The sequence below is a fragment of the Dermacentor albipictus genome, chromosome 5 (genome assembly GCF_038994185.2).
Source record: "Dermacentor albipictus isolate Rhodes 1998 colony chromosome 5, USDA_Dalb.pri_finalv2, whole genome shotgun sequence".
Classification (NCBI taxonomy): Eukaryota; Metazoa; Arthropoda; class Arachnida; order Ixodida; family Ixodidae; genus Dermacentor; species Dermacentor albipictus.
In genome coordinates this window covers 58983932-59010539 of record NC_091825.1, presented here as the reverse complement: position 1 = coordinate 59010539, position 26608 = coordinate 58983932, and the positions used below count along the sequence as shown (strand labels likewise).

At 45.0% G+C, this 26608-nt stretch overlaps 1 protein-coding gene across 7 annotated transcripts in view; it reads left to right on the top strand.

The window, feature by feature from the left end:
• LOC135911211 (lipase lipl-1-like) overlaps positions 1-26608 on the top strand; it is a 76317-nt gene that overhangs the window by 10865 nt on the left and 38844 nt on the right. For 6 of the 7 annotated variants that reach the window (XR_011514475.1, XR_011514474.1, XM_070538406.1 and 3 more), the window contains exons 2-7: positions 20-134; positions 4547-4697; positions 6379-6474; positions 14440-14592; positions 18189-18260; positions 22238-22306. Coding sequence is in view for 5 of the 7 variants with exons in the window: in XM_070538406.1 (XP_070394507.1) it covers positions 4665-4697; positions 6379-6474; positions 14440-14592; positions 18189-18260; positions 22238-22306 (423 nt within the window). In the remaining 2 variants the exon portion in view is untranslated. The remainder of the gene's footprint in view (positions 1-19; positions 135-4546; positions 4698-6378; positions 6475-14439; positions 14593-18188; positions 18261-22237; positions 22307-26608) is intronic. The other variant, XM_070538407.1, reaches the window with a different exon arrangement.

Below are 26608 nucleotides of genomic sequence, written 5' to 3'. Positions count from 1 at the left end.
GTATATGCCTGCACCGCAGGGTTTGTTCTCGCTGACAACGGCTACGACGTCTGGCTCGGAAACACACGTGGCAACACCTTCGGCAGGAGGCACCGGACTTTGGACGTTAGATCGAGGCCATTCTGGAACTTCGCGTGAGAGAGACGTCTTCTTGACGGTTGTGTGTTAAAAATATAAGAATGTTTGGCAGCATGTTACGCTCCTGTAACAGGCACACTTTGCAATGCATTAAGTTGCACGATCGGAGGGGTCAGACTACTTGCAAGACATAACGAGCCGTAGTGTGAAGTAAACGTGTGGCACTCCGTTGTCTGCGAGCTTCGGCGTCCTCTCTGCGTTGCCGTCTCGCATCGTCGCGTTGCTGCTTTCGTTGTTCTTCATTGCTGCGGCTTCGCGCGCTCGTATAGCGGGGTCAGACTCGAGCGAACGACGTTTCACTTCAACTTTACGATTCATCCTCTCAACAGGGGAAAACAGCACTCACGGTCGAATGGCTTGCTCCGGCCGCTTCCCACGTCGTTATTCGTTTCTCGCTTGTGTACTTTCGAGGAGGGAATGCAATACTTTTGTGGTGGTTCGAGCTCTTGTTTTGGGCTTGTTCTTTATTGAAACCTACGCTGTTCAGTGTGTTGTATGGCTGGTTTCAATTAATGTATGCGCTATTCACTTCACTTCACTGAGTGCTTGTAGCCTCTGCCTTAAGGGTGTATGAGCAATTGCATTTTTTGCTTGGTTACGGTGGCATGAGCCATCGTTTACGGGGTATCAGCCGTTGCTGATTATATTTTTTGCACCATGCGACTAGATGCAGCAGTTTTTAGGTATGAGGCATTGCAACTACTGACCTAAGGCTTTTAATAAGTACTGTGAAGGTCTACGTGCCTATACCCCAACACTACGTGAGGGATGTTTTAATGAAGGACTCCACATTAATTATGACTATCTTGGCTTCTTTAGTGTGCACCCAGGGCACGGTGGACAATCGTCTCTGCATTCCGCCCCCGCCTAAATATGGCTTTTGCGATCGGGAAACGAACTCTCAACCTCGTACTGAGCAGCAAAAACGCCATAACAGCTGAGCCACTATTGCGGGTGATGGTCGTTTGCGTTCGCTGCGCCAGAGGCCATATCGTTAACTGATAACGACACAGCATGTGTACTGACTGTTCTAAAGTGCTCGTGGCAAGGTCTGGTAGGCTCAAAAGAAATGCTTTTAATTTTGAGACAAGAAGCGGGAAGCGCCGGTGCCTGCGAATGCTGAAAATTGTCCCCCCACTTGCTGCACACCTCTTGACACATAGGCGGTGACGCAAGTTGTCATAGGAGAGGTCCATTTATTACCAGCACTGACCGAGTGACCCAAACCCAATGCTCCAAGTCGGTGTCAAGGAGTCTCTTCGAGCAGCAGCACCTACCGAGTATCCATTGTCGGCGGGAAAGAGGTTCGTTGAAGAGCGGCACGTATGTACACATTGCCACGTATTCATGGAGCCGAGTCGGTCCAATGGTTGGTGTCGAAACCTGTTCCTTCAGCAGAGCAGCCCTATGCGCTTATAATGCAAGAAAAGGGGTAAAGCGTGCAGACATGGACACAAGAGAAGTGGACAACACGAACGCCGCCTATCAACTGAAGGAAGCACTGAGGCGAAGAAAAAAGACCTGCATGTGTACCCGATCGACACGTGGTGCTACCATTCTAGAGCATGCACAGATGAGTTAGTGCCTTTGTTCTCTTTTTTCGCCTCAGTGCTTCCTTCTGTTGATAGTCGGCGTTCATGTTGTCCACTTCACTTGCGTCCGTGTCTGCAGGCCTTACCCCGTTTTTTGCATTATGAATCCTTACCAAGTAGCTCAGCTTTCTGTCGATCTACCCCTATGCGCTACCCATTCGACCACGTGCTACTGAGTGACTCAGTCATAGGCGGGAAAACAGTTACGCAGAAATGTTGACACAAACGTAGCCACTGGAAAGTGCGTGAAGTACCTAAACAATATAAATACATTATAAACTAAGGAAGCATATACAGAAACAAACAATTTGCAGTCTCCCTGTTATAAGTGCACACCGTCATGACGTTCACTACAAATCTATGCTTTTCAAAACATTTGTTATTCGGTGTATTTACATAAGACTTACTCTTTACACCTAATTCTCTCACACGTTTGCTTAATGGCCAAGGCTGCGACACATTGTGAGAATTAGGTTGGAGAATATATATTTCGCAAGAACGGTCCGAGACGGGGTTTGCTTGAGACAACATGCCGGTACGAGGTTGGGGACTGGTGAGACCTTGTCTCTAATGAAGAGCAATAGATGGTCATGTTGCACATGTGCATGAACACGGGATCGCTATAAAAATTCTTGTGAAACTGGGCCTGAATAATGCATAAATATATGATAGAGAGAGACAAAAGGGAAAGAAAGACAGGAAGGTTAGCCAGTGTAAGTACTGACTGGCTGCCCTGTGCTGGGGAAATAGATAAAGGGAATAAAAGGTGAAAGAAGAAACAAATAAAAAATAAGAGGAGAATTCATACAACCACGCGCTGTTACGCGCTGCAGCTTTCAAAGTCGGTCGCACAATTTAAATGTTACTAAAGGTATATTGCAAGGATACCCTAAAGAAAAATGTTGAGATTAAGTGGATCCGTCTTTTTTCTGGAAGGCCGTGAAGATCCCAAGGACGATGCAGGATCTGGACACCGGACACCCTTCCACCTCGTGCGTAGATGAGAACTTGATCGTGGCAATCTTTTATTTTCAGTGACCACCGAATCACTGTTATAATGACACTACAAACACTTGGTTTGGGAAAGAAGTCTGTTGACCAGATTTTAACTCAGAAATTTCGAGACGAAGAGGGTTTGCACCAAGAGTATGGGAGAGGCCTTTGCCTTGCAGTGGGCGTAACTAGGCTGATGATGATGATGATGATGATGATGATGATGATGGTGCCAAAGCGGCTATCTCCTGAACATAAGTTCGCACAAACTCAACGTTGCATTGATTGGAAAGCTTTAGAGGACAGCGATCAGTTCTTGGAAAGGGTAATACCACCGGCGATCTTTACGAATACGACATCGAACTGAAGTCGCAAAGCAATAAGCTGAAATGGAATTATGAGCTAAGGCCAAGAATACGGAGAAGATGAAAGCAAAAATCAAAGCCATGAAAATGTGCACCACGAATCTGTACCTAAACTCAAACTCTACAGAAAGTATTCTACGTTGCGGTCCTGAAGCATCTGAGAAATTTGTGCGCCGCGTGCTACCAAACTTGTCGAATGAGGGGCGCTGGGTTTCCCACCACGATTATGCCTCTGCGCACTCTGAACTAATAGTGTGTCAGTTTTTGGCAAATGATTTCGTAACTGTCTTAGAACACTCTTTTTAATCGCCATACTTACTCCCCTGCGACTTCTGTTTTAAAAATTACTCTAAGGAGTGTCACATGACGGCAAACTATATGCCGTTCGTTTCATTCAGCTGCGGCTGACCACTGTTTTAAGTTCTGCGCACAAGTAAGGTGAAACACCCTGTGTGGTATCGGTGGACGGGTTCGCCCAGCGCTTGCCGCATGCTTTGGTAATGATGTGATCGGCGCACTACGGCGCACGCTACTATGGCGCCATCTCGTAGTGTCGTGCTGCACTCTGCCCTTCTCCTCACTCTTTCGCCACCCTCTCCTTCTCCGCTTGCCTCCTTTCTTCTACCGCCTTTTATCCCCCGCTGCGCTCCGCGCTCGCTCTTTCATCCTTCGCTGTGCTAGTTCGCTTGATTACGCCGACGCTGATGCTCAACGGAAGAACCCCCCCCCCCCCCCCCCTCCGGGCATCTGAGAGCACACATACCGTAAACATTCGTTGAGCCCATTCCTCTTAGCTGCACTTAACTTTGACAATTAGCGTGAAGTACTAGCGAACGGTCGACACGGATTTTGGCAAAGGCCGCGCGACCCACAAATATCCTATGCGCGCCCTACACCCGCCAGCACGTCCACCCTTCACGATACGGGCAGAAAACTAATATGGCCACAGGGTTGTCGGCATTATGGAAAAAGTGCAAGAACTGAATCACTCTCAAATGCCAAGTGAAGTACCACGTATAGGCATCGTCATAAAATATTTCATTCACTTGCCGTCCTAACTAATCCATCTCTTTTAAGAACTACATCCGCATCATTGGCGAATGTAAGTTGCTGGTCTGTCTATATCTCACGAGCCAATAGTGTGCTTTCACAAGCAGGATGGGAAAGCAAAGATGTTTTTAAAGCTTAAACACTTGCTGTCGCCCAACGGAGCTCCAATGTGCTTAGGAATGAAGGTATTGCAGAGCAAACCTGTCCATTCATATTTTGTGAAATGAATGTTGTGCAGTAAAATAGATCAGCATGGACGCATCAGGTTAAATACAGCTGAACCAGGTAGGAACACACACCTTGCAGGTTGCCGCGGGTCACAGTAATGGCAGAGTTTCCGATTGCGCGAACATTTGTGGTCAGAGAAAAAAAGAACGACTTTTCAACACCGCCTGTCCTGTGCTGCAGGTTTCACGAGCATGCGCTCTACGACCTGCCCGCTCAGATCGACTACGTGCTGAACGAAACGGGCCAGAGGCAACTCCTGTACATCGGCATTTCCCAAGGAACGCTTATCTTCTTCGCCATGATGTCGGAGAGGCCCGAATACAACAACAAGGTATGCGAGACACAGGACAACGGGATGGCGAGCTATGATGATTCCTCCGGTTTTAATGCACACTTCACACATCCGCCGTCATGTGGCGCTGACTGACACTGCCGCCATATCCGTATCCATATACCAAGGTATAAATACTTTGGTATAGACAACTAAACCATTTATCCATATGTGTATATACAGCTGAACCGTTTATCCATATACCAAGGTATTTATACCTTGATATATGGATAAACAAAGGCAATATATTTATGGAAACGCAGGAAAAAAATAACAGTAAAGGGGAAGAGAAATGCAGTCATAATGAAGCACAGAGTGCTATAGGGACAGAATCGGTACGAGGCTCTATGGGGTATGCGGAAAGGTGTAATGGTTCTAGGACTTACTATTGGAAATGCGGCTTACAATCTAGACTCGATGGGAACTAGAGGTCAGTGGGACGCCTCGCATGGGGTGCTCACGGGAAGACTACAAATGAAGACGTGCAGGGTGATATGGGCTCGACAAGTTTTGAAGTGAGGGAAGCTCAGAGTAAAATTAATTATGAAGAAGGACTGAGGAATATGGAAGAAAGTAAATGGGCTGGGAGAGTGTTCAGTTATCTGTACAGGAAAAAAATATTGATTCAGAGTGGAGGAAAAGAACTTGGAAGCTTACCAGCAAGTATGCGGAATGTAGGGTAGGCGACACAGCAGCAAAGAACGCCAAGCGGAAAGTCAGAGGTAGGCTGAAATAATCCCATGGGTGGTGGCAGTGGAAAAGAAACCTACCATGAGTAACTACTTAAGAGGAAGGAACGAAACCAGGAAAGAAACGATTTGTCATAACTCAAAGGGAAGCTCATTACTTTCCAAGCGAGACCAGGATGCCTTCGAATACGCACCTATAAAGCGAGATATAAGAGGGAAGAAGAAACAAGAAACATGTGCTTGTTGCAGTAAAGCTAGGGAAACGATGGAGCATGTTTTATTGGAATGTGAAGACATCTGCACAGCGGTCGATTTAGGCACCAGTGGCATCCTTGAAGCCCTTGGGTTGAGCGAGAGCAGAGGAAAAGTAAACATGTACACAAAAGAGATTATTAAGAGGCGATTGGAAGATTGGTGGAAGATAAGTAGGGAAACGACAAAAAACGGAGACGTACAAAATCAAACTTCACAATAGGGGGCCAGAAAATTTGGTTGTAGGAGTTCATTTTTTTTTCTCTTTTAACCTAGGTAGGACACTAGGCAGTATAATAGCAATATCTTGGGGCGTAACCCACCACCCCGTTCCAAAGGGGACGCTCATAACATCCATCCATCCATTCATCCAGTCAGCCGTTTCTTGTAGCCAGGCGTACCCCCATCACAAGAAATGAAACCCAAACAAGAAAGCACAAAGTATGACGCCCTTCTACAAGAACTCGATAATTTAAGACCTTGCAGTGCTTGTTATAGAGTCCTAAACGATTGCATAGGGATCTCGCACTAAGCATGTTCAGGGCATAGCAGGTAGCGCTCGACGACGGCCACGCGTAATGTGGAGCTGTGGGTTCGGTCGCCGCCTGCCACAAGTGATTCTTTGCGTCAAGTTTCATTTCCCTTCACCTTGGTATTTCGACGTTTCAGTTAAGCGTTAGCGTCTCCAGTGCTTTATCTGGCTTCATTACACGTTGGCTTCGTGTGGCTGGGACGTGCAGGTGAAGGCTTTTGCTGGACTCGCGCCCTTCAACAAGCTGGCCTACATCAAAGTGCCACCACTTGCCATCTTTGGCCCGTACGCGGAGTCCGCTCTGGTAAGCCCCGCTCTCTCATGGTTTTAGTGTCGTGGCGATCTACAGGTCACGCGTTAGCCGTCTTCGCCTTCTTCAATTATTTTCGCTAGCGTCTGTCACCGGAAATATCTGCAGCAGCAGCAAATTTAGTGGCTAATGTGTAGAGTGTGCCCCCCAACCGGCATGGGGCACAGGATGCTGTCGTACAATTGAAATCAGAAGGAAATAATACTAAACATTTCCTCCCCGTGCTCTGCGAGGATGAAACGGGCTTTCTTCTATTTATTTGCACGTGCTGTTATCTCATAATTTCATGACAATGAGGCGTGCAGAAGAGCACACAGAAGTATACACAAAAAGAAGACCAACAAATATGTGGTTAGGCAAATGCTTCAGAAATAGTTCGCACGCCAACGCGGACACAATGACCCCTCTAAATTAATTATATTCGAGTGTCTCACATGCCTAAGACACCATATGATCGTGAGGAACTCCGCAGTGAGGGACTCCGGATTCATTTGGATCACGTGGAGTTTTTAACGTGCTTCCAATGCACGGTACACAGACATTTTTGCATTTCGCCCCATTGAAGTACGGCCGCAGTAGCCGTGATTTCAATCCCGCGCCCTCTGGTTTGGCAGCGCAGTGCCAATGCCACTAAGCCCCTACGGCAGGTGCCGTCTAAGTTGTTCCCCAATCCGACAGCAAACGGTAAAAGGAAAGAGGACCGTCAAAAAAAAAAGAAAGAGTTAACAGCTTTTCTAGTCAAGCTAAGGTTGGCTGTGGGAACGTGTGCGAATGTTTATGCCGACAAGGACGCATGGCCAGTCCATTGTGTACGCCTTGCGGCTGCTACGAGACACTTCCGCATCGGATATTGGAGTGTCCCGCTTTCAATGCGCATTGCACGTCGCTAGTGAGCCACTGTCATCTCCTTGGCCTGCGGTGTACGACACTCGACGAGTGTTTGTAGCCCAGTGGTTGTGCGTCTCGACGCAATCACGCTCATCGCGCTCTAAAAGTGCCTAGCTTAACGTCACGTTTGTAGCCTATTTCGGTTTTTCGACGACAAGACTTAAGACACTATTTCTTCTATTGTAACATTATTTAGTAGCGTGACCTGCAGTGACTGGCCCTACTGTGAGTGACCTGTACTTTATGGATGTCTCACGCTTTATTATTTGAGAGTCTTCATCTTATCTTCCATTTCTATGTTTCTCGCCCCCCCCCCCCTTTCTCAAAAGTAGACACGGCACGCGTTGTGCCCTTTTCGGTGGCAGTTGCCAGCCTGCTCCTCGCTTTCCCTTTCCTGTCAAGTGTGTATATATGTTTTCAAGCCAAATAATCATAATAGTTCTAATTCCGTGGATCGAACGTGAAGCACAACTAACAAAAGTAATAAGTGTATGAGCACACGTTTGCTATTGACAATATTGTACCACGTGGAAACACGTTCACAGAAACTCCCGAGCTCAAGTGACCATAAACATGCATAGAAAGACGGGGAGAAATGTTGGCTGTAGCGTTGTAATACAATTATTATACTTTTCGTCTGAACTTGTTTAAGAGTATAGTATATCTGTCTAATGAATTTTTGGTGGGCTAGTTTGTTCTAGATTACATGTGAACGTTTAACATCGGAAACACTCAAACGACAAGACGAGTAGGCGACACACGTGGACACTAACTTTCAACTGCTTTTATTTCCTTCAGCGGATATTCAAGTGAATATGGTTAGCATTGTGAGGTACCCGAGCCACCGATGCATGCATATTCGTATGTAGGTCCTGCCAAAGATTTGTACGCTGTAAGCTTGCAATGTTTTGTTGCACTTTTTAATCTACGTATAAGATAGCCGACTTTACTAATAGCTTTTGCATAGGATAATCTGTATGTCTGCGCCACTGCGTCAGAAGCGAATGTTAAACAAAATGACATATTTCATGTACGTTATCCGCCTGATGACCATTATCTTAATACGGAAAGCATGGTGGTGCTTTCTTGTTGCTGAAGGTCGTTAATAGCGTAACCTTAAAGTTACTCTTCAGTTGCGACATGTTTCTTCAGTTACAAAACGAAGGAAATACACTGTATTGGATAAGCTGGCCATGCCTACTAGTAATATTTGGTGATAAGATGTAGCTATCTGCATGCAGGTGTAGTTTGACAGATGTGTTTGTAATAATGATGATAACGTTGCTGATATCAATAGGAAACAAATGAGGCCCTAAAACTAATTCTTACAGCCCTCTGGATGCCACGCGAACTGTTCATTAGTGAGAATTATTGAATTTGACTGGCTAAGACCATAATTGTAAGTAATCGCTTATACAGCCCACTATAAGCTTTTCATGGATGCCAGAGTAAAATGCAGCAATTTGAGGATGAGCGTGTTCTTACAAACGAGGGTGAATGTTTTTGAATATTCAATAAAAACTGCGCCTACTTTACCGAGTTGACTTAACAGTAATGTCATGCGCAAATTGAAATAATTGAGACAGCGCAATGGATACAGGCAGAAAACCACGGTGATTCCTGGAAAGCAAATCATTGGTGGACAGATGTTAACTTATATGCTTATGAATCATGTGCTCCAATACTTTAAAACAGCTGCATCAAGGATATACACCTATCAAGAATATAGGTCTGTAGTTTGAGAGGCGTTGTTTATCGATAGACTTAAAACTGCAAAGACGTTAGCCATCTTCGAAACTTTTGTCACACATTCACATTCTACTGATTTCTTAATAGAACCCAGACATTTCACGCCAGATTCTGAGTACGTTTTCAGAAATGTGTTGGAGATTAAGTGTCTTCGCCAGCGCTCTTAGTGATATCGTCCGGATGGCCGCGGACCCCACTAGATTACAAGGACTGGCCGCCGTCTAAGGGAGGGAGCCCCTCTGGCCGCCCTTGACCCCATCAAGGACTCAATAAATGTTGTTTTTCTCTCTGGAGAAGATTGAGGACATTGTCGTAGCTGTTGTCCCACTTTGAAGAAAAACAAAAGGTAATATGGTATGGTGACGATGTTTATTGGCATCTTTTTGAAACGGGGCGACGACAAATCGTAACCTAGCCTGCTTGAATTGATCAGGTATATCAGCTTTAAACAGATATTTTCAAAATGTCAAGCGCAATCTATTCACTTGCATCAGGATGCCATTCATCAACCTGCCGATGGTAGGGCAAGACTTAACTGCTCGCTCGACAGTATAGCTACAAGCATAGCTGTTGCTTTCAGGCTTGTTCTGTGGTGCCACCTCACTTTTCCATAAGCTCTATAAGAAGCAAAAATTAAATAAACTTGTGAGAAGGCAGGGAGATGTTCACGAAGATATCTTGATTCGTGCTGGAAAAAAAAGCACTTTGCCACGTACGTCAGCGTATTCCTACAAATGGAGCATTTAATAAAGCGATTTATTCACTAAAAAGTCACGACAGGTCAGAAAAGCTCATTAGAGAAGGATTTCATATGAGAGAAAATCCTGTCAGCGCCAACCCTGGCTTGTTCTTGTAAGCGTTACAAGAGACACGCTGCAGATTTCATTGGCCAGCGTGCCCTTCTACCACCGGGTGAAGGGCACGTTGGTCGCTGAGAAAGGTGTATTTTTAGTCAGCATTAAAACTCGTAAAACTCGCAAAACACGACCTGCTTGTCTTTGTAAAACCGAGCAACAACATAGAAATGCAATGAGAGACCCGCGACGATTTTTTTGTTGATACCAAAGAATGGCTCACGTGCGCCTACTACGGTGAATTGGACAAGGAGCGGGCGGTTTCACATGTATTGGGAACATTGCGACCTAAATATGACAACATACCAGAGCGTAACACTGCGGTCGATCAGATGCGTAACTTGTTTCTTTGTCGTCACTTAGAAGATGCGCGCACCAACATTTTATCAGTGAATTGTTGCTATGCGACGAGCATATCGCGCTGAGCATCTCAAGCGCTGGCTCGCACGGGCTAGCTTATTCGGCTTTTTCGGACCTGCGTCCGTGACCTAATGGTTAGAGCATTGAACATGCGTGCTGCGCAGCCATTGTTTGAAGCCAACCACCGACATTTTAGCGCGATTAGCATCCTTAATGTACTTTACGCACATTCCGGTGGGTGTAATTCTGCCTGTCTGGCTCTGGGTCTCTTACCGTTTTTCCCCCAGCTTCTGTGACTCCATGCCAACTCCTACCAACTTGAGTAGTCTGTATGCTCTAACGAGTACAGCGATCGGCTGCTGCGCTGAGGGGAGCACACTTTGAAGCCAACCGTTGGACCAACTTGGACCAGTATAGTTATGTGACATGGGGCACGTGCCGCACTTCAATAAACCTATTCGAAGCCAACTTGGTTCAATGGGCATGTACCACTCATACGTGCCTTCGCAAGAGTGTCTCGGAGAAGATGGCAGACGTGGCCAGCGTTGCCAGGTCAATGCGCATTTACAATATTTACTTTTCAACAACTCTTAACCATTACCGTTGGTGCTTTCTTGTTGCTGAAGGTCGTTAATAGCGTAACCTTAAAGTTATTCTTCAGTTGCGACGTGTTTCTTCATTTACAAAACGAAGAAAATACACTGTATTGTACAAGCTGGCCATGCCTACTAGTAATATTTGATGATAAGATGTAGCCGTCTGCGTGCAGGTGTAGTTTGACAGATGTGTTTGTAATAGTAATGATAACGTTGCTGATATCAATAGGAAACAAATGAGGCCCTAAAAGTAATTCTTACAGTCCTCTGGATGCCACGCGAACTGTTCATTAGTGAGAAGTATTATATCGTGTTCGAACGCCGATATGAAAATAATTGTTGAACGCTTCAAAAATAACCGAGGTGTCAAACAAGGCTCCTGATTAATAACAAAAAGCAGCTGATAGGATGAACTATCTCTCATGAATATGGCAAAAGCGTTATGATAACAAAATTCTCTAGCAGTGTGCATTTTGTTTATAAGAGCACATTTTCGTAAGCTTAACAGCAAATTTTTACTTGCTGGCATTTGCCCTTGGTGAAACCTATTTATGCTGTGTGTCGAAAAAAAACTTGACAATTTCCCAGGCATGCTCTGAATTTATTTTTGAAGCACTTTTTAGGGACAACGTTTTACATCATGTCGCGCAATATTATAAAACTTACATGCTAAGTATGAATATCCCAGTGGTCATTGCTAATTTCAAAAACCGCCATGCCTGTTTCTAGTGCGTTTATTCCGTTATTATTGGCACGACTAAAGTCGATGATCATTTCGTCCTCAGGCTTTCGTGATTGCGCCATAATGTTCAAAGCGATAAAAACGGCCTTGTGGTACCGTCTACAACATAGCACTAGAAAGCATGCTCTACCCGTCGTTAGAATATGCTTTCACGCGTAAGGGATTAAAACGGTGAAAACTTGAGTTAAAATGAAATTTCAACGTGAGTAAGCCATTGGCATAGTGCCTTCGGGCGAACGAGTGACATAAGTAAAGACCGATCAGTGCGAGGTAAACTAATATCACCACATAAAACCTTCTTTAGTTTGTGCCATTTGTAAATTGTCATGAATTCCAGAAAAGCATGAAGTGTGTTATTGGAATCCAGTAGGCGATAAATAGCACCGCACAATGCTTGCACCACAGAGACTCGAATTCAGGCAGCTTGCGTAGTTTGTGAAGCAATTGAAAACTGTTTTTTTTGTTTTTTTTATAAGTACAACTACTTCGCCACCGTGACCGGCATATATAAGCACGTCTGCTCCTCCGAAGCAAAGTGCAGATTTAAGTCACTTGGTTAACGGTCACATTTAAAACAGCCCAAACTGGGCGGAAAACAATCAGAAAAGTATGCAAGAATAAGCAATGCACTGCGCCAAATACACGTGGAAGAATGGGAAAAAAGAAAGGAAAGAGTGCAAAATACGCAAACTTTATACCAAGAAACGCCGGGAAGCCAATATAATGGCGTGTATTTTTTTTTTTACCACATGCGCCGCTAAGTGAATGAAAAGTTGGCGCACCTCGTGTTCCAGTGGTGGCAGAAGGATTGCTTAGAATTTTTCGCACTTCCAGATGGCGAATGAGTGATAAGTATGCACGTATACTGTTACGGTGTAGTGACGGTGAACAACCGCAGAAACACAACGTAAGTCATGAAACTAACTGTTTATTGAGCGAACCTGTGCACAGCAAAAATAAGTAACACTTCGCGCTATGATACCGGTGAGCACACTCGTCGATCCTAGAAATCAGCTCATCTGCGGGTCGAGCATGCCGGCGTTTTTATACATGACTCGTCGGAGGCTCCAGAGCAACTGGCGCAGAGTGCTCGCTTACCTGCCATAAAGTACAACATTATTCGTGGCGCGCATGAAATGTTATTGCACAAGGTTTGGCGAGAGCATATAGACAGCAGATAGGATCAACGATAACATTCTAGTAAGTTCCAAATCATGCAGGTGCGTTTTGTCCTGAACGGTATCTTTAGCTTATTAGCAGTTGACAGGTGGATGGATGGATAGAACCTTATTGAACGTCCGGCAAGGTTGTCAGTTGTCGGCAAGGTTGTCAAGTTGTCAGAACGTCCGGCAAGGTCCGGCAGGGCCTTGACGTTCCCCCACGGGGGAACGTCAAGGCCCTGCCTCAACGCCACCTCACGGGCTTGCGGGACTGCCCACGTATCGATGCCGAGGTCTGAGCTGCGCAGAGCGGAGGTCCACTTCGACGACAGGGTCGCCGGAGTCACCAGGAAGGGCTAGCCCTTCCTGGCACAATTTGCACGTGTCGTCCCGATGCTTATCTGGGACGACACGTTTCAGGTGGAATGGGTTAGGGAAGGTATCCGTCTGAAGCTGTCTGCAGGCGACGGCCATTCCCGGAAAGAAAGGACAAACAAGTACGCGTCTCAATATCGGCCTCATGGTGTTTCCTGAAATAGGTTTTTTTTTTTAAATCAAATCAGTTTATTTTAATATCAAGGAAGAGGGCAGGCGCGGGATAAATGTGACATTAGTAACTTGAGAGGAACTCGAGCCACCCTGATACATGGAAAGCATTGAGGACAGACGAACGAAATTCATTCATAGCAAGCATATTTCACAAGCATATTTCACAAGCATATTTCACATAGCATATTTCAAAAGTGACATTTCACATAGCAAATTTGACAAGTCACATTTTACATAGCATATTTTACAAGTCGTAATACACATAGATTCATCATGAACTGAAAATATAGATACACATATTCCTTTACGGTTAAATTACAGACTACAATAAATGAAGACAAATTACAATATTCAGTGAAAGTTTAGTTAGTGATAAATAATATTGCGTTGATTTCATGATAAAAGTGCTTCCCTAATAAGACGTGCTCCACATTCTTCAATTATTATGCGTTCATTAATTAATTTGTTTAATAAAAGCGGAACAGTGCAGCGGAGCATTTGTCGGCCAAAGTGCTTTCTGCACAGTGGAATGATCGAGTGTTGTTGGTGACGAGTAGGGTATGGGATAATGTATGGTTCTTGTTGAAAAATATCCAAAAAAGCGCGATTGCCATTCAGCAAGGATTTTTTATGTCTTATTGCTGGGTAATACTTGTAAAGCTAATGAATTGGATTAATTCGTGTTGTGCATTTTCCGCTCTTCGCAATCTTCCTTTCCGCCCGCCTTCGTGTATTTTGCGCCGTATAAGTTATTTGCTAAGTGGAAAACCAACTAGTTTGCATCGTAGTACTTTTCCAGCAAAGTACGGAAGTCTTCTTTCACAAGACCGAACACCAAATAAACGCAAAATGAAACAGCGCGACTAATCTGCTCCCCTGGGGGTGGCTTGAACTAAGATTGAATAAGGATAATAATAAGGAATTTAAGAACGCCTTCTAGTCGAACCAGCAGTTGTCTAGGGAACATATAAGAACGCGTTGTTAAATTAGGTATTATTTCTTAAGTAAATGTTCGCGCAATCCACTCCTGGTCACCTTTCCTGTAATTTCCACGCTCGCAGCGCCTGGCTCAAGCGGCGGGCGGCTACGAGGTGCTCCCCAAGGACTTCCAACTCATGAGCCTCGTGAGGATATTGTGCGGGAGTGTGGCCAAGCGCGTCTGCACTTTCCTCGGCGACAGATTCAACAACATCGGGAGCAGATACATCAACCTGGTAAGCCGCGCACTCAGATGGGTGCTAACTTCATCTCGTTTCTGTGGATCGAAGAAAACGCGCAGACGTTTAGAAATGTCGACCGGTTTATGTGGAAAACCAGCTGCCTTTCGGGAACACGCGGTGATTGAATATTGTCTGTAAACTGTGCTTTCTCGTACAAACTTAGGTGCATGCTCGAAGACGGCGGGAAAAAACAAGTCAGACAACATTCAGACAACCCGAGCGCTGCGAGTAGTTTTAGTCATGTTTTTTTTAGCTATGTCCTTAAGTATTCCCGTAAGCACGTGAGCGTTGTTCCCAGATACAGTGACCTGTGACTTTATTGTACAGGAAATCTTCAAAAATGCATTCCACGCGCAGTTAATTCTCTCTCGTTAAAGTTCGTAACGACGGTGATCTTTCTCCCGCATCGTTAATTGCATTGTTACTCGACAGCTTTTGTATGCGTTACCAGTAAATAAAATAAAATACAACATTGCGTATGCAACCTTGTCCTTCGAAGAAGGGAGCTGCCGCAGGTAAGTGGAAAAGCAATCTTGTGGCAATATTTTGGTAAAAACAAAGCAGAACTAATTGCTAATTTTGCTCTTAGAATCGTTTAAATAAAAACGCACGTCAGCTTATAAGCATGCGCTGTTTCTCAAATAATGTTTGTTGAATGCCAATTCACTCGCATTGCCTGTTTCTTTTCTGCGTGTATGCGCTGTATGTACAAGAACAGCACGGACTGTCAAACATCCTTTCTTGGGGTCTTAAATAGCAACCAGATGGAAAGCATTCCAGGAGTTTATTGCGCGCGTTTTCGCTCGGTGGTACCCCATGAAATTCTTAAGCCACGCGATAGCTATGATATTATCATGACCGAGATGTGCTGCGCTCATTGTACGAAACACACGAGGCGTAGTCGCATGGAGCCCAGCTGGTTAAGGATAAAAAGTTCGATTACTTTGGAGTGTGTGTATTTATATATATATATATATATATAGTATATGCGCCGTCTTGCAATGGCTGGGCCGAAAATACTTGGGAACCAGTTCCATGTGGCTGACGCTGTAGAAGGACGCTAAAAGCTATTTGCATTAATTCGAGCTGTTAATTTCACCCGTTCAAATACCTCAATACCTCTGTTCACCGGAGCAAAATTTATAAACCACTCACTACGAGCTCAAATTTCCTTTTCTTTCTTTTTTTCACGTCACACGCTCAAATTACGCGACGGTGTTTTTATTGCACGATGTATGAGATTTCGTTCTAATACTTAGCAGTAGGGCTATCGCACCCTCGCTACGGCCCGTCGGAAAGTTTTCTTGAGCAAAAAAAGTTGTCAAATGCCATTGAGACTAGCTACTGTATTACAAAAACTCTCTCAAAGCTTCAGCAATAGCACAGTTGGAAGAAAATGAAATATTGGCACCACACATATTTATTTATTTATTTATTCATTTATAAAGTGCGGTTATGAGTAGCTCTTTGGGCTGCTCGCTAATGCACGAATAGTCGCCTAGCAGCAGTGAGACGGCACTCTTGATGGCACAGAGAGGTTGCACAGCGAACAGCGGATCGTGGTTGCGCCTGCGCAATGAGATCGATTACACGTAATTTGCCACCACTTATTTCGGTATACATGATCATTTTCAAGTGCGGAAACACGCAACTAGACTTTTATGACGATTCTCCGCAACGTTTTAATATAAGCACGTGCCGTAGTTTGCTACTGAAACGATATTGTAGTTAGTTTATTAGCGAATGAATTTCTGTTTTTTTCTTTTCTTTCAAATTATGTACGCCGCGGTGACAAATGCGAACAAATGATGCAGGCTTCTTTTTAGGTGTTCAAATCAAGAAAAAATATCGCGGCAAAACCCATCGCACGGTGACTGTCGACGGTATCTAGCGACATCTATTGCTGAAGCCAGGTTTACTTAAAATCTGTAGTGTTCATTCAAAGACTTGCGTTGCTTCCGCTACATGCGACATACGCTGTGTCCGGTATCGGCCCAATTTGCTGCGGTACTCGTTTGCCAAAGTCACTCATAAGTATGACAGCACGACAACGACCGGATGACGACGATGGGATGACAATGCAATAGCGTCCATGGAACGACATATGCCGTATGTCGACAACGGCACGCCGATAATGAGATGACCATCGTCAAATGATTCCAACGGTATTGGCGACGATAGCGTGGCGACAACGGCACGGGAGCAGTGGCACGACGACAAGTGCATTATGTCGATGGCGTGAGTATCGATATGGCGTAAGATGGCGTAAGACGATATGGCGTAAGCGTAAGATGGCGTAAGACGGTACGACGACGACCGGAAGACGAAGCTGGACTAACGACGATGGCACCATCAGGACGGCACGACGATGATGGTGCGATAACGGATGCATGACGCTCACTGCTCGATGACGGTACAATGACGACCATGGCATGACAAGAGCGGCATAATCATGATTTCATCGGGACATAATTTACCACAATATAATGACAAAGAAGGATTGACTTCGACGTAACGACGAAGGTGGTATGACGACGGCTGCGTGAGGACGCGGACGCGACCCCACCGCCTCCAATAAAGTTATTTCGCTTACTCACATGAGCACACGACCCAAGCAGGTAGACAACCTGGACGAGAAATTAAATTATGGGGTTTTAGGTGCCGAAACAACGATTTGGTTATGACGCACGCCGTACTGGGGACTCCAGAAATTTGGACCACCTGGGGTTTGGTTCTTTAACGTGCACCTAAACATGGGTGTTTTCGCATTTCGCTACCACCGAAATGCGGCCGCCGTGGCCGGGATTCGATCCCGCGACCTCGTGCTTAGCAGCCCAACACCATAGCCATAAGCAACCACGGCTGGTAGACAACCTGGGCCATTGTGTCGGCGTAAGAAAATTAGATAGATAGATAGATAGATAGATAGATAGATAGATAGATAGATAGATAGATAGATAGATAGATAGGTAGATAGATAGATAGATAGATAGATAGATAGATAGATAGATAGATAGATAGATAGATAGATAGATAGATAGATAGATAGATAGATAGATAGATAGATAGATAGATAGAAATGCAGCCTCAGAATTGCTTAAGCAGGCAAAGAATGCTATTCCCATTACAACCCACTGTACTTCAAGCAAACAAAAAAAGAGAAAAAAAACGTTTATTGAAATAAAGACTGTGCGCGGTCACTGCGGGTGGAGCCACTCTTCCAGAGCCTCACTGCCTATAGAATCGGCGCGGACATAGCAAATTTCCCTGGATGTTGTCTCTGGAAGGTACGTTTCTAAGTTACCAATTTTCCGGAGGGAAACCTGTCTATATACGGAAGAACCATCGCACCATATATATATATATATATATATATATATATATATAAATAAATATATATATATATATATATATATATATATATATATATATATATATATATATATATATATATATATATATATATATATATATATATATATATTCTTATTACTGTTGTACAAAGGGCTTATAGTATCGCCATCCAGCTTCTGGTTTTCGCAGTGCATCTCCATGTTTCCATTTATTATGATTCCGCTCGCTTTTTTCAGACGCGGATTCCTGTTTACCTGTGTCACAATCCTGCAGGGACTTCAATGAAAAATGTCATACATTATGCGCAAGTGAGTAGTGCGGCTGTTTACCTTCTGATAGCGTTGCAATTTTTTTTTTTGCGCCATCCTTGTGAAAAAGTTGCCTCAGTGCACTGCTTATACTTTTCAGGTTACCCACTGATACGAAATACATTTTCTTTTAGAACTGGTGCTAACCATATAACACCTTTAGGCTTTATAGTTTCTAGTAGTCCTCCATGCCAGTTGCTCGCACAAGAAGAAAAAAGACATTGATGATGACTCTAAATGTATAGTGAATAGCCAAACTTGCTGTCAAGAAAAGGCACACAAGATTGAGCGGGTGTGGTATTTTCACTGCAACAATGAACCAGCATTTCGCCTGAATGGCCAATTATGTGCCTATATTAGGGGGACAAAGAAAATGGAAAACAAGAAAACTCATACATCTCGTGCCGGTGCAAACGATGCATCACTTTGCCACTCGCGCTAAACTTGTTGCTTATCGGCTTACTCATCAATGAACGTTTCAAATACCTCAAAGCGCTAGCTACCATCCGCCAAGAATTGTAATGGCGAAAATTATTCGAGGTGCGATTTTAGACGAGTTCGTATGTTTATGACTTTCAAAGAGTGTTTCAATCGTCTTAAGTACCAGCTGCCACTAATGAAAAGTAATAAGAGTGTGCATATTATTACCCATGAGCCGCTAAAATCTGACACACACACACAACTGTCAACTGTGGCGACACCACACACAACTGTTACCATGTTATTTTAGAGTGCAGTTCTTAGGCGCCTCTTCCAGCGTTGAGCGTCAGCCTGCCTCGGCGTTGTTGTACCTCGTAACCGAGTGAACGAGCACAGAAAATATGAAAGTGAACGCGGAGCGCCGGGGGAGATGAAAGAAGAGCGCGTGAGGAGGAAAGTGTACTTCAAGTGGTGGCTTATAGCGAAAAAAAAAGGAAAAAAAGAAAAGCGTGAAAGACAAAGGGAAAGGCTAAGACGAGAACTATACTTATAACTGTTTATTCACAAAACAGAGCATCCTGTACATATACGCACACCTGCGCTAACGCATAAAACACGCCAAAGATGCCGGTCAGCTGAAGGCATTGTTATCGTTTTTTAAATGCTTAGCAATCTCAATTTCGAATCAGAAAGCGTAACAGCGGTTGGTCTCAATTTCCTCATTTCTGCAAAGTATTTGTAGTTTCCAGTCAATTCAGCTATCTCGTGTCGCTTGTTGTTCGTAGCTTATAATATGCCATATGGAGGTATTATTTGCTTCAACAACATGAAGATATTAAAAGTGCACGAAAATTTATATATAATGCGTTTCAATCATCCCAATAGAGTCAGTCGTACGAAAGTTGTGCTCGGCGAAATGCCACATTTAGTTGTTATAGTTTTCTTAGTGTTCTTGGTTAAAGTACGCTTGACAAAATACACGCCCCCCCCCCCCCCCAATTTTCCCCCTTCCTTCTCGTTGCTCCCCCCTTTCTTTTTCTCGGCCACGGTAGCAACCCTAGTTTCACCCACTCACCGCAGGTTCGAGAATTGCTGAAACAGCCCTGGAAGCAACAAAACGAAAGCGTCGAGGCCGGCTTTGTGGTTTCTTGCTTAACTTTATGAAGACCGAAGTGAGGTACTATAGCTGAAAGGCGTGTCGTAGCCTAGGCAGACGCATAGACAACAGAACCGGCCGGGAAACGGAAGCCACTTGGTTTGCTCGCAAGATAACGCAGCTCGAGGAATCCGGGCATGACGCAGAAGCACGTCGAAACGAGGCTGACGGACGCTGTAGATGAGTGTTCCACTACAATTTTGTTATCATTTCTCAGGTTCTCTTATAGGTAAAGTTTATGTGTATATATATAAATTTGGAATAACGCATAGTACGGCTGGGCTATAAGGCCAGCTATCCTATCTATATTGTGACCATGCCTCCAGCACTTCGTCGCCAGCTTTATCTCCGCTGCTAAGTTCCACGGAACAGCCCCGTACAATATATATATATATACAGCCTTGCACTTGGGCTTGAAGACCTGCTTGGATGGTGCGATGGTGGTGATCTGGATCTGCGGTCGGAGCTGAGGAGCATGGTCTCCCACTCCACGGTATGGTATACTCACGGGGTTTGAGGTTTCCTTATCGTGCTAGGGCACGCCCACATGAAGCGGAAGTGATCGCAAAACGGGAAGCCACGTCACTTGCATTCACTTGAGAATTCACATGGCTGGCACAAGTGATACAGAACGGGACATGGGGAACGTCTTTGTTTCGAGTCGTCCCAGGCCACCGCCTCTCCTTTATCTAGCTTTGCGTCTCCCGGAGGGAAGGTTCCGTGATTTTGCATAAGGTGTTGCGTAAGTTTGTGCTGGTGCTGTAGCCTGCTGTCTTGGCTTCGCCCGTACTCCGGCTGGCCTTCCACGTCCCTGTCGTAAACCCTCGAACGGCGGAGGGCGCTATACCCGCGGACAACTTTCTGTGGAAGTAAAGGGAAAGCTACGGAGGCAATGCGAGCACAGGTGAGAGCGTGTCTGAAAAGAGTCCCGTGTTTTCTTCTACGTTAGCTTAAGCTGGGGGAGAGAAGACATAAAACACCTTATTAGCAACAACTAAACAAGACTAAACACAGTACTGAATGTAAAAGCTTAATTATGTTGTGACGCGAAACCGTCGCACGTGGAAGCTGCGTAGATTCAGCGTCTGTTCCGAGCAGCCAAAAACACTGTCACACGCTGCCGAACTACTTGGCGCCTTAACACTTGTGCAGCAGTCAGGCGCCCATAGCTTTCGCTTCATTGCCACAGAAAGTTGTCCGCGAGTATAGCTGTGTCGTTTCCGGGGAGGGCCAAGTGTGCTGGTGTCGATTCCAGATGTACTTATTATTTGCTAGTTGACAGATTTAGAATATCTTGCACGATCGCAGAATCCGCCCTCGGGCGAAGTTTCGGACCGCGGCTTTAGAATCACTTATAATTGTTTCCTTGTCAGCTTTAATCATGGCCAGACCTATGGCAGCCTCCTCCGCCTCCTCAGTGTTTCGCTTGGTCAGTGAGCATGCGGCGGCTGTGTGGTGGGCGAAGAGAGTTAGACTGAGGGGAAGAGATAAGGAAGCTTGCGGACAGAAGGTTGGCCAGCTCAGCAGATTATCGCTGGTGCCTACCAGCGATAATCCCTTGTAATACACTGGATTTAATTAGGCTGACCGTGACAATGACGCATTCTGTGAATTTGTTGAATCAGCGCAGTTCCACATAAAAAAGAATTCGTGTCCAGGAATTTTTATTTTGCCCTTACGGCTATCTGTCGAAATTCGCCACAATGTACCAACGTAGCTCAATGGCCTGAAATAAAAAAAAAAGCATTTGAAAATATCTGCCGAATTTCAACAACTTTCAGGTACCAACGTAGAGAGGGTACGCATTTATAATAAGGTGGGTATTTAAGGCCTTTTGTCTTATTTCCCTGCTGCGTTATAGCAGTGTTTTGTGAAGAATAAAACGCTGCCATAATGAAGCAGGAAAGTTACAACTCAGTGCCGAAATGCTCATATTATTACAGACGCATACTTTCTCAACATTGATAGCTGAAATTTGTTGAAATTCAACTGGTCTTTTGAAGAATCAGTGTTTTAACAGGTTCACATTAGTAATACACGTGCACTGAGCCCGAAGAAGCAATGTCAATTTTTCCTGGATACGTAGAAACTTGTTGACCTTTATTTCGCTCCATAAAGAGTAGATTTCCAAAAGAAAAGTTATTTTGGTTATAACTGAATTATTGCACTAAATGATTAGTAATAGCCTGGTTTGTTGAACTATCCCTAACAGGAAACAATCCCTTCACCGTATCAAAAATGCTACTATGTAGACTATGCGTTAACATTCCCGTGCCTAAACTATAATTTGAGTTATGAGAATAGCGCAGTGTACATGATACGTTGAGGAATCACAGTGCTAAATGAATCAGTCATCGTCTATATTTTAGGAAAGTTGTTTTCCTATTTTTTTTCCATACAGCTCGTTCGATCAAAGCGGGCCCAGAAGTTCGACTATGGGGCGTCTAAGAACAACGAAGTCTACGGGCAGGTGAGTTGAAAAGACCCTTCATTATGCGATGTTTATTGACAATAGTTAAAGCGCATATGAGAAAGTATTTACCTTGTGATTTAAAAGCAGTTACAGTTTAAGCGCGGCGCTAAAACTGCCAGATCAAATTATTTATTGACACAGGTATCTAAGGCGGAACACATAAGCACTTAGGGGTGTGCGAATACCGGCTAGTACATTCGTAGTCGAATGTCGAATCGAATGTCAAATATTAGAAAAAAATCACAAAATACAATACTTACAAATGTTCCGCCCGAAGATATGGCGCTGCACATGCTCTGTAGCCTCCTAGAATTGCATAACAAGTATTTAGCAATCTATCAGGAACTCATGTACACAGAAACCAAGATATACAGTAATGTTGCATAGGTGGGCTAGTTGGTAACGCATGTTATTAAAAGCTTAGAGTGCTAAAAGCACGAAAGACGTAGAGAAAGACGTAAGGTGTGTGTTTCTTTCTCTACGCCTTTCGTGTTTTTAGCGCTCAAGTATTATTAATACAGTAAGGTCCACTTTTACTATAGCGAACACCCAGTAATTATTCCATCACAGTATGAGAACTGAGTTCTAATGTATGAAGGTCTGTAATTTCTGTTGAACATAATGAAGTGCTTTTTTTTAAAGCTAATCAATTAGTGCCGTTCATTTGTACTGAATACCAACAAAGTACTCTGTTTAATAGCGGACCTGTGTTTTGCGCGGTATTTTATGTATTGCTTAATAACCACTGCGTCCCAGTTTTACTTGAAAATACAGAAGGGCTGTCGTAACTTTAGCGCAGGTGTTTATCGAATATCGTAAAGTCAATCTACGCGCCAGACGAAATGAACGCGCATCACGTGACTTGATCAGCGCTCCGCTAGTAGCCGATGCCGGCGGTAAAGCACAGGCGCAATCCGCACATTATCAGATTTCATTGTCAGATTGGGCGCGTGATTTGACACGTGTGAACGATTGTGAAATTTGGAGAGTCACAGCAAGTTCGCGCGACGATCCCCCTCCCGACTCCTCCCCTACTCACCCATCTCCTCTCTCCCATCCTCCTTCCTTCCTTCATCAGCCGTCCGTGCAAATACATGCATGGTGTAGCCGAGTCATGAGAGTTTAGGGCCCGCCGTGAAAATCCAAGGGTGATCTTGATCCGGGTAGCTTGATGCTGCACAGCTCCCTCCTATCTTTTTCTCTCCTTCATGCGCACAGCTCTCGTTGTGTTCTGCTCCAAGCAGACGACGTGCTCGGTTTCAAAATGATTGACAGGAGCGTGCCGTCATTTTGACGACACCAAAAACGTGGTCGCGCCCGTGGCTAACGACGTCGGCGCGGCCTATAGGCCAATCGCGCACGGCGAAACTGAACGCGGGCTCCGAACAGCGGTCTCCGATCGCGCCCTCCGATGTGCGTCTGCAACCGGCGTCAGTAACGAGGAGCCACACTACGGCAACACCTCATGTGCGGTGTCCCGCAAAGATGGCGGCCGCGAACAAGTTCCGTACGCTCGCTTTTGTTTGCGAGGTTGTTTGTCATCTTTTCAGGTGTTTCTTGGCTGCTGCGAGTGCATCTGAGTAGATTCGGCACCAAACCGTGCCTTTACTCGTGGGTGCGCGATGAAACAGTGCCGATTAAGCCTAATGGCCCAGGCAATGTTTACCGCAAATTCGCCGCTGGTCGAAGTGGTAATGGGCCGCCGGCGGTGGCGAAATGCTTGTCGCTAGTGCGTTCCTACTAGTGGCTCAGCTGTGTTTGGGCCCGAGATCACGCGTGCAGGTTAGATTTGACGGCTGTTGTAGGGGCCCGAAATTCGTCGCCGCGCGTTGAGCACGGCGCGCATGCATCGGCGACTAATGCAAGCTCAATTCGCTAAACAGCCCGATCTTCGAACAGACTTTCGCACTTTGCGAAATATGCGCTGCAATTGTTGCCGTCGCGTTGTCACTTCGATCGGTCCTGTCGACACGGACGAACCTTGTACACACAAGGGCTGCCGCGGCCGACGCGGTGGCATTGTGCGGGCGATAACTGTGCACTGTGTGGGCGATAACCGCACCGGGCCGACGTCAGCGAGCGCACGCAGTGACAAAAGTCCGCAACGAAGTGAAACTCTTCCTTCGGCGGCATCGAGCGCGAGGGGCTCCTGGGCGCAAGCGACATGGATTCATTGCGCGCGCATCTGCCCAGAATATACTGAATACTCGGCGAATCAGATCGTAGACATCGAATTTGCAGCTAGAATTATTCGAGCGTTCACTATATTGAATTCGATTCGGTGATACATCCGAGTATTCGCGCGCCCCTATTAAAGACTAGCGTGGAACTTTGACGTGGGTATTTGTGGCGATACCCGCAACACAAATACCCGAAACAGAGTGTTTCTACGAAATAATAACATGCGATGTGTACTGCAGTTTACACAAACAGAAAAAAAAATCTAAACCTCCTCAAATTCAGAAAAACTTATTCTTTGTGCAAACAAGCAGTTGTTCCTATATAAACAGGTTTGCCATTTCTCAAATGCGGCAACCTTTCGAAATACGTTTATACGTTTAAGCCTTATAATGATGTGAACAATTTTTGTAACGTTCACTGCCAGTTATTGTGTTATCTTTTGTTTCCATTACTGAAATGTGCCAATATTGGCCGTATTTCCTCGCATTTTGACCCCGTGTTTATACAGAGCGATTGCAGGATGGACACGCGTACATGTCAGCACATTGCAACTTGTAGCCTGCATAGCTAATTCGTAAGGGCGTTAAACAATGAACGATATTGCAGATATAGGAAACGTCAGGACATGCACAGGGCGTCCAAACTATCATGCACCATGGTTTAAAAGATATGCGAATACCAGGTAGCTGAACAGAACCAAGGTAATGTTGTTTGCCGTCACTTGGAGATGCTCTCATATATTTTGAATCCCGTCTCATTATATAATTAGTCCTAATTAGTTACTCAACTTCTCAAATATTATAATCAGGTGAAAGAAGTAAACGAGAAAATTGTAGAGCAACATGAAAAACTCCGATACATTTTGCTGTTGCTCAATACGTGCTACATAAAAGTGTTTTTTCGAGTGTGAATGAAGCCCGAGAATACACACAGTGCCTCGAGCGGCCAGTCGCGCGATACTTTTCCGTGTATTCGGGGGCTTCTTTCGCACTTGGAAACGTGCACCTAAATCTAGGTACGCGGGTGTTTCTTATTTCGCCCCCATCGAAATGCGGCCGCCGTGGCAGGGATTTGATCCTGCGGCCTCATGCTTAGCAGGCCAAGACTGTATCCACTAAGCAACCATGACGGGCTCTGGCTCTTGTTAGGCTACTTCTGTGTATGGTCACTATGCGACCCAGGCAAATATTACCGAGGTAGTCTGCCCCTGTCTAGTAGGACGCAGGATTTTCACGCTGTCGGTTTCGCCACTCTAAGAGAGCATGTGAAGTGGGCTGCTGACATCACGATGAGTGTAGCTCTCGCAACTTTCCCGCTCTGATTCAGCTCAAGGCAACATTGACGGTAATGCCTTGAAAGAACCCGCATAATTATGCACCACACGCATGCGTGACAATCTGTAATCATAAGCACCATTGAATATCATGTAATCATGGGTCCTATAACGTAAAACTATTTCAATATGTTTTTATTCCAATCTCCTGACGTCAAATTTGCGTAACCGCCGACGCAAGCATCGGGCGGTCACCCGCAGCGTTGTCTGAACAAACGAATCAAATGCTTCCCTCATTCATAGGAGGTCACTTTTGTTTGCTTGAAAAACGAATAACGTTACCTGGAGTGAGCGGCTTTTGTTATCTAATTGGCTGTCAAGAGGCGAGGAGCACGCTCAAGTGGAAAGGGATTCGATGGGGCCGAGCCACTGCACTGAAAATCGATAAGCGGATGAAGAGGGTGGTGCCGGCATCTGCGATTGGTCCGCTTTCTCTTAGATTGCGGCGGCTCGTCGACAATCGCGGCAGCATGCAACGGAAGCTTAAAAATGGCGCTAAAACGGATCCTGAGCAAAGAAGAGTTGACAGAACGAAGTCGTAAGCAAGCCGAAAGTTCACGGAAACGTTACACGGCCACGTAAAAAGTTTTGTTGCATGCAAGTAAACCCATGCTCTCCGACAAGGGCGAATAGCCAGTGCCGGAGCGATTGGGGGCAGTCATTTTTTGTTCCTTTCGGAACAGGGCAGCCTGCGGCTATTGAGAAGAAAATTCACTTTTGTTCGTCATAATAATGCATCTTTAACGCATACACGTCACTTTGACGCGGCAAGTTTTTGCGGTTTC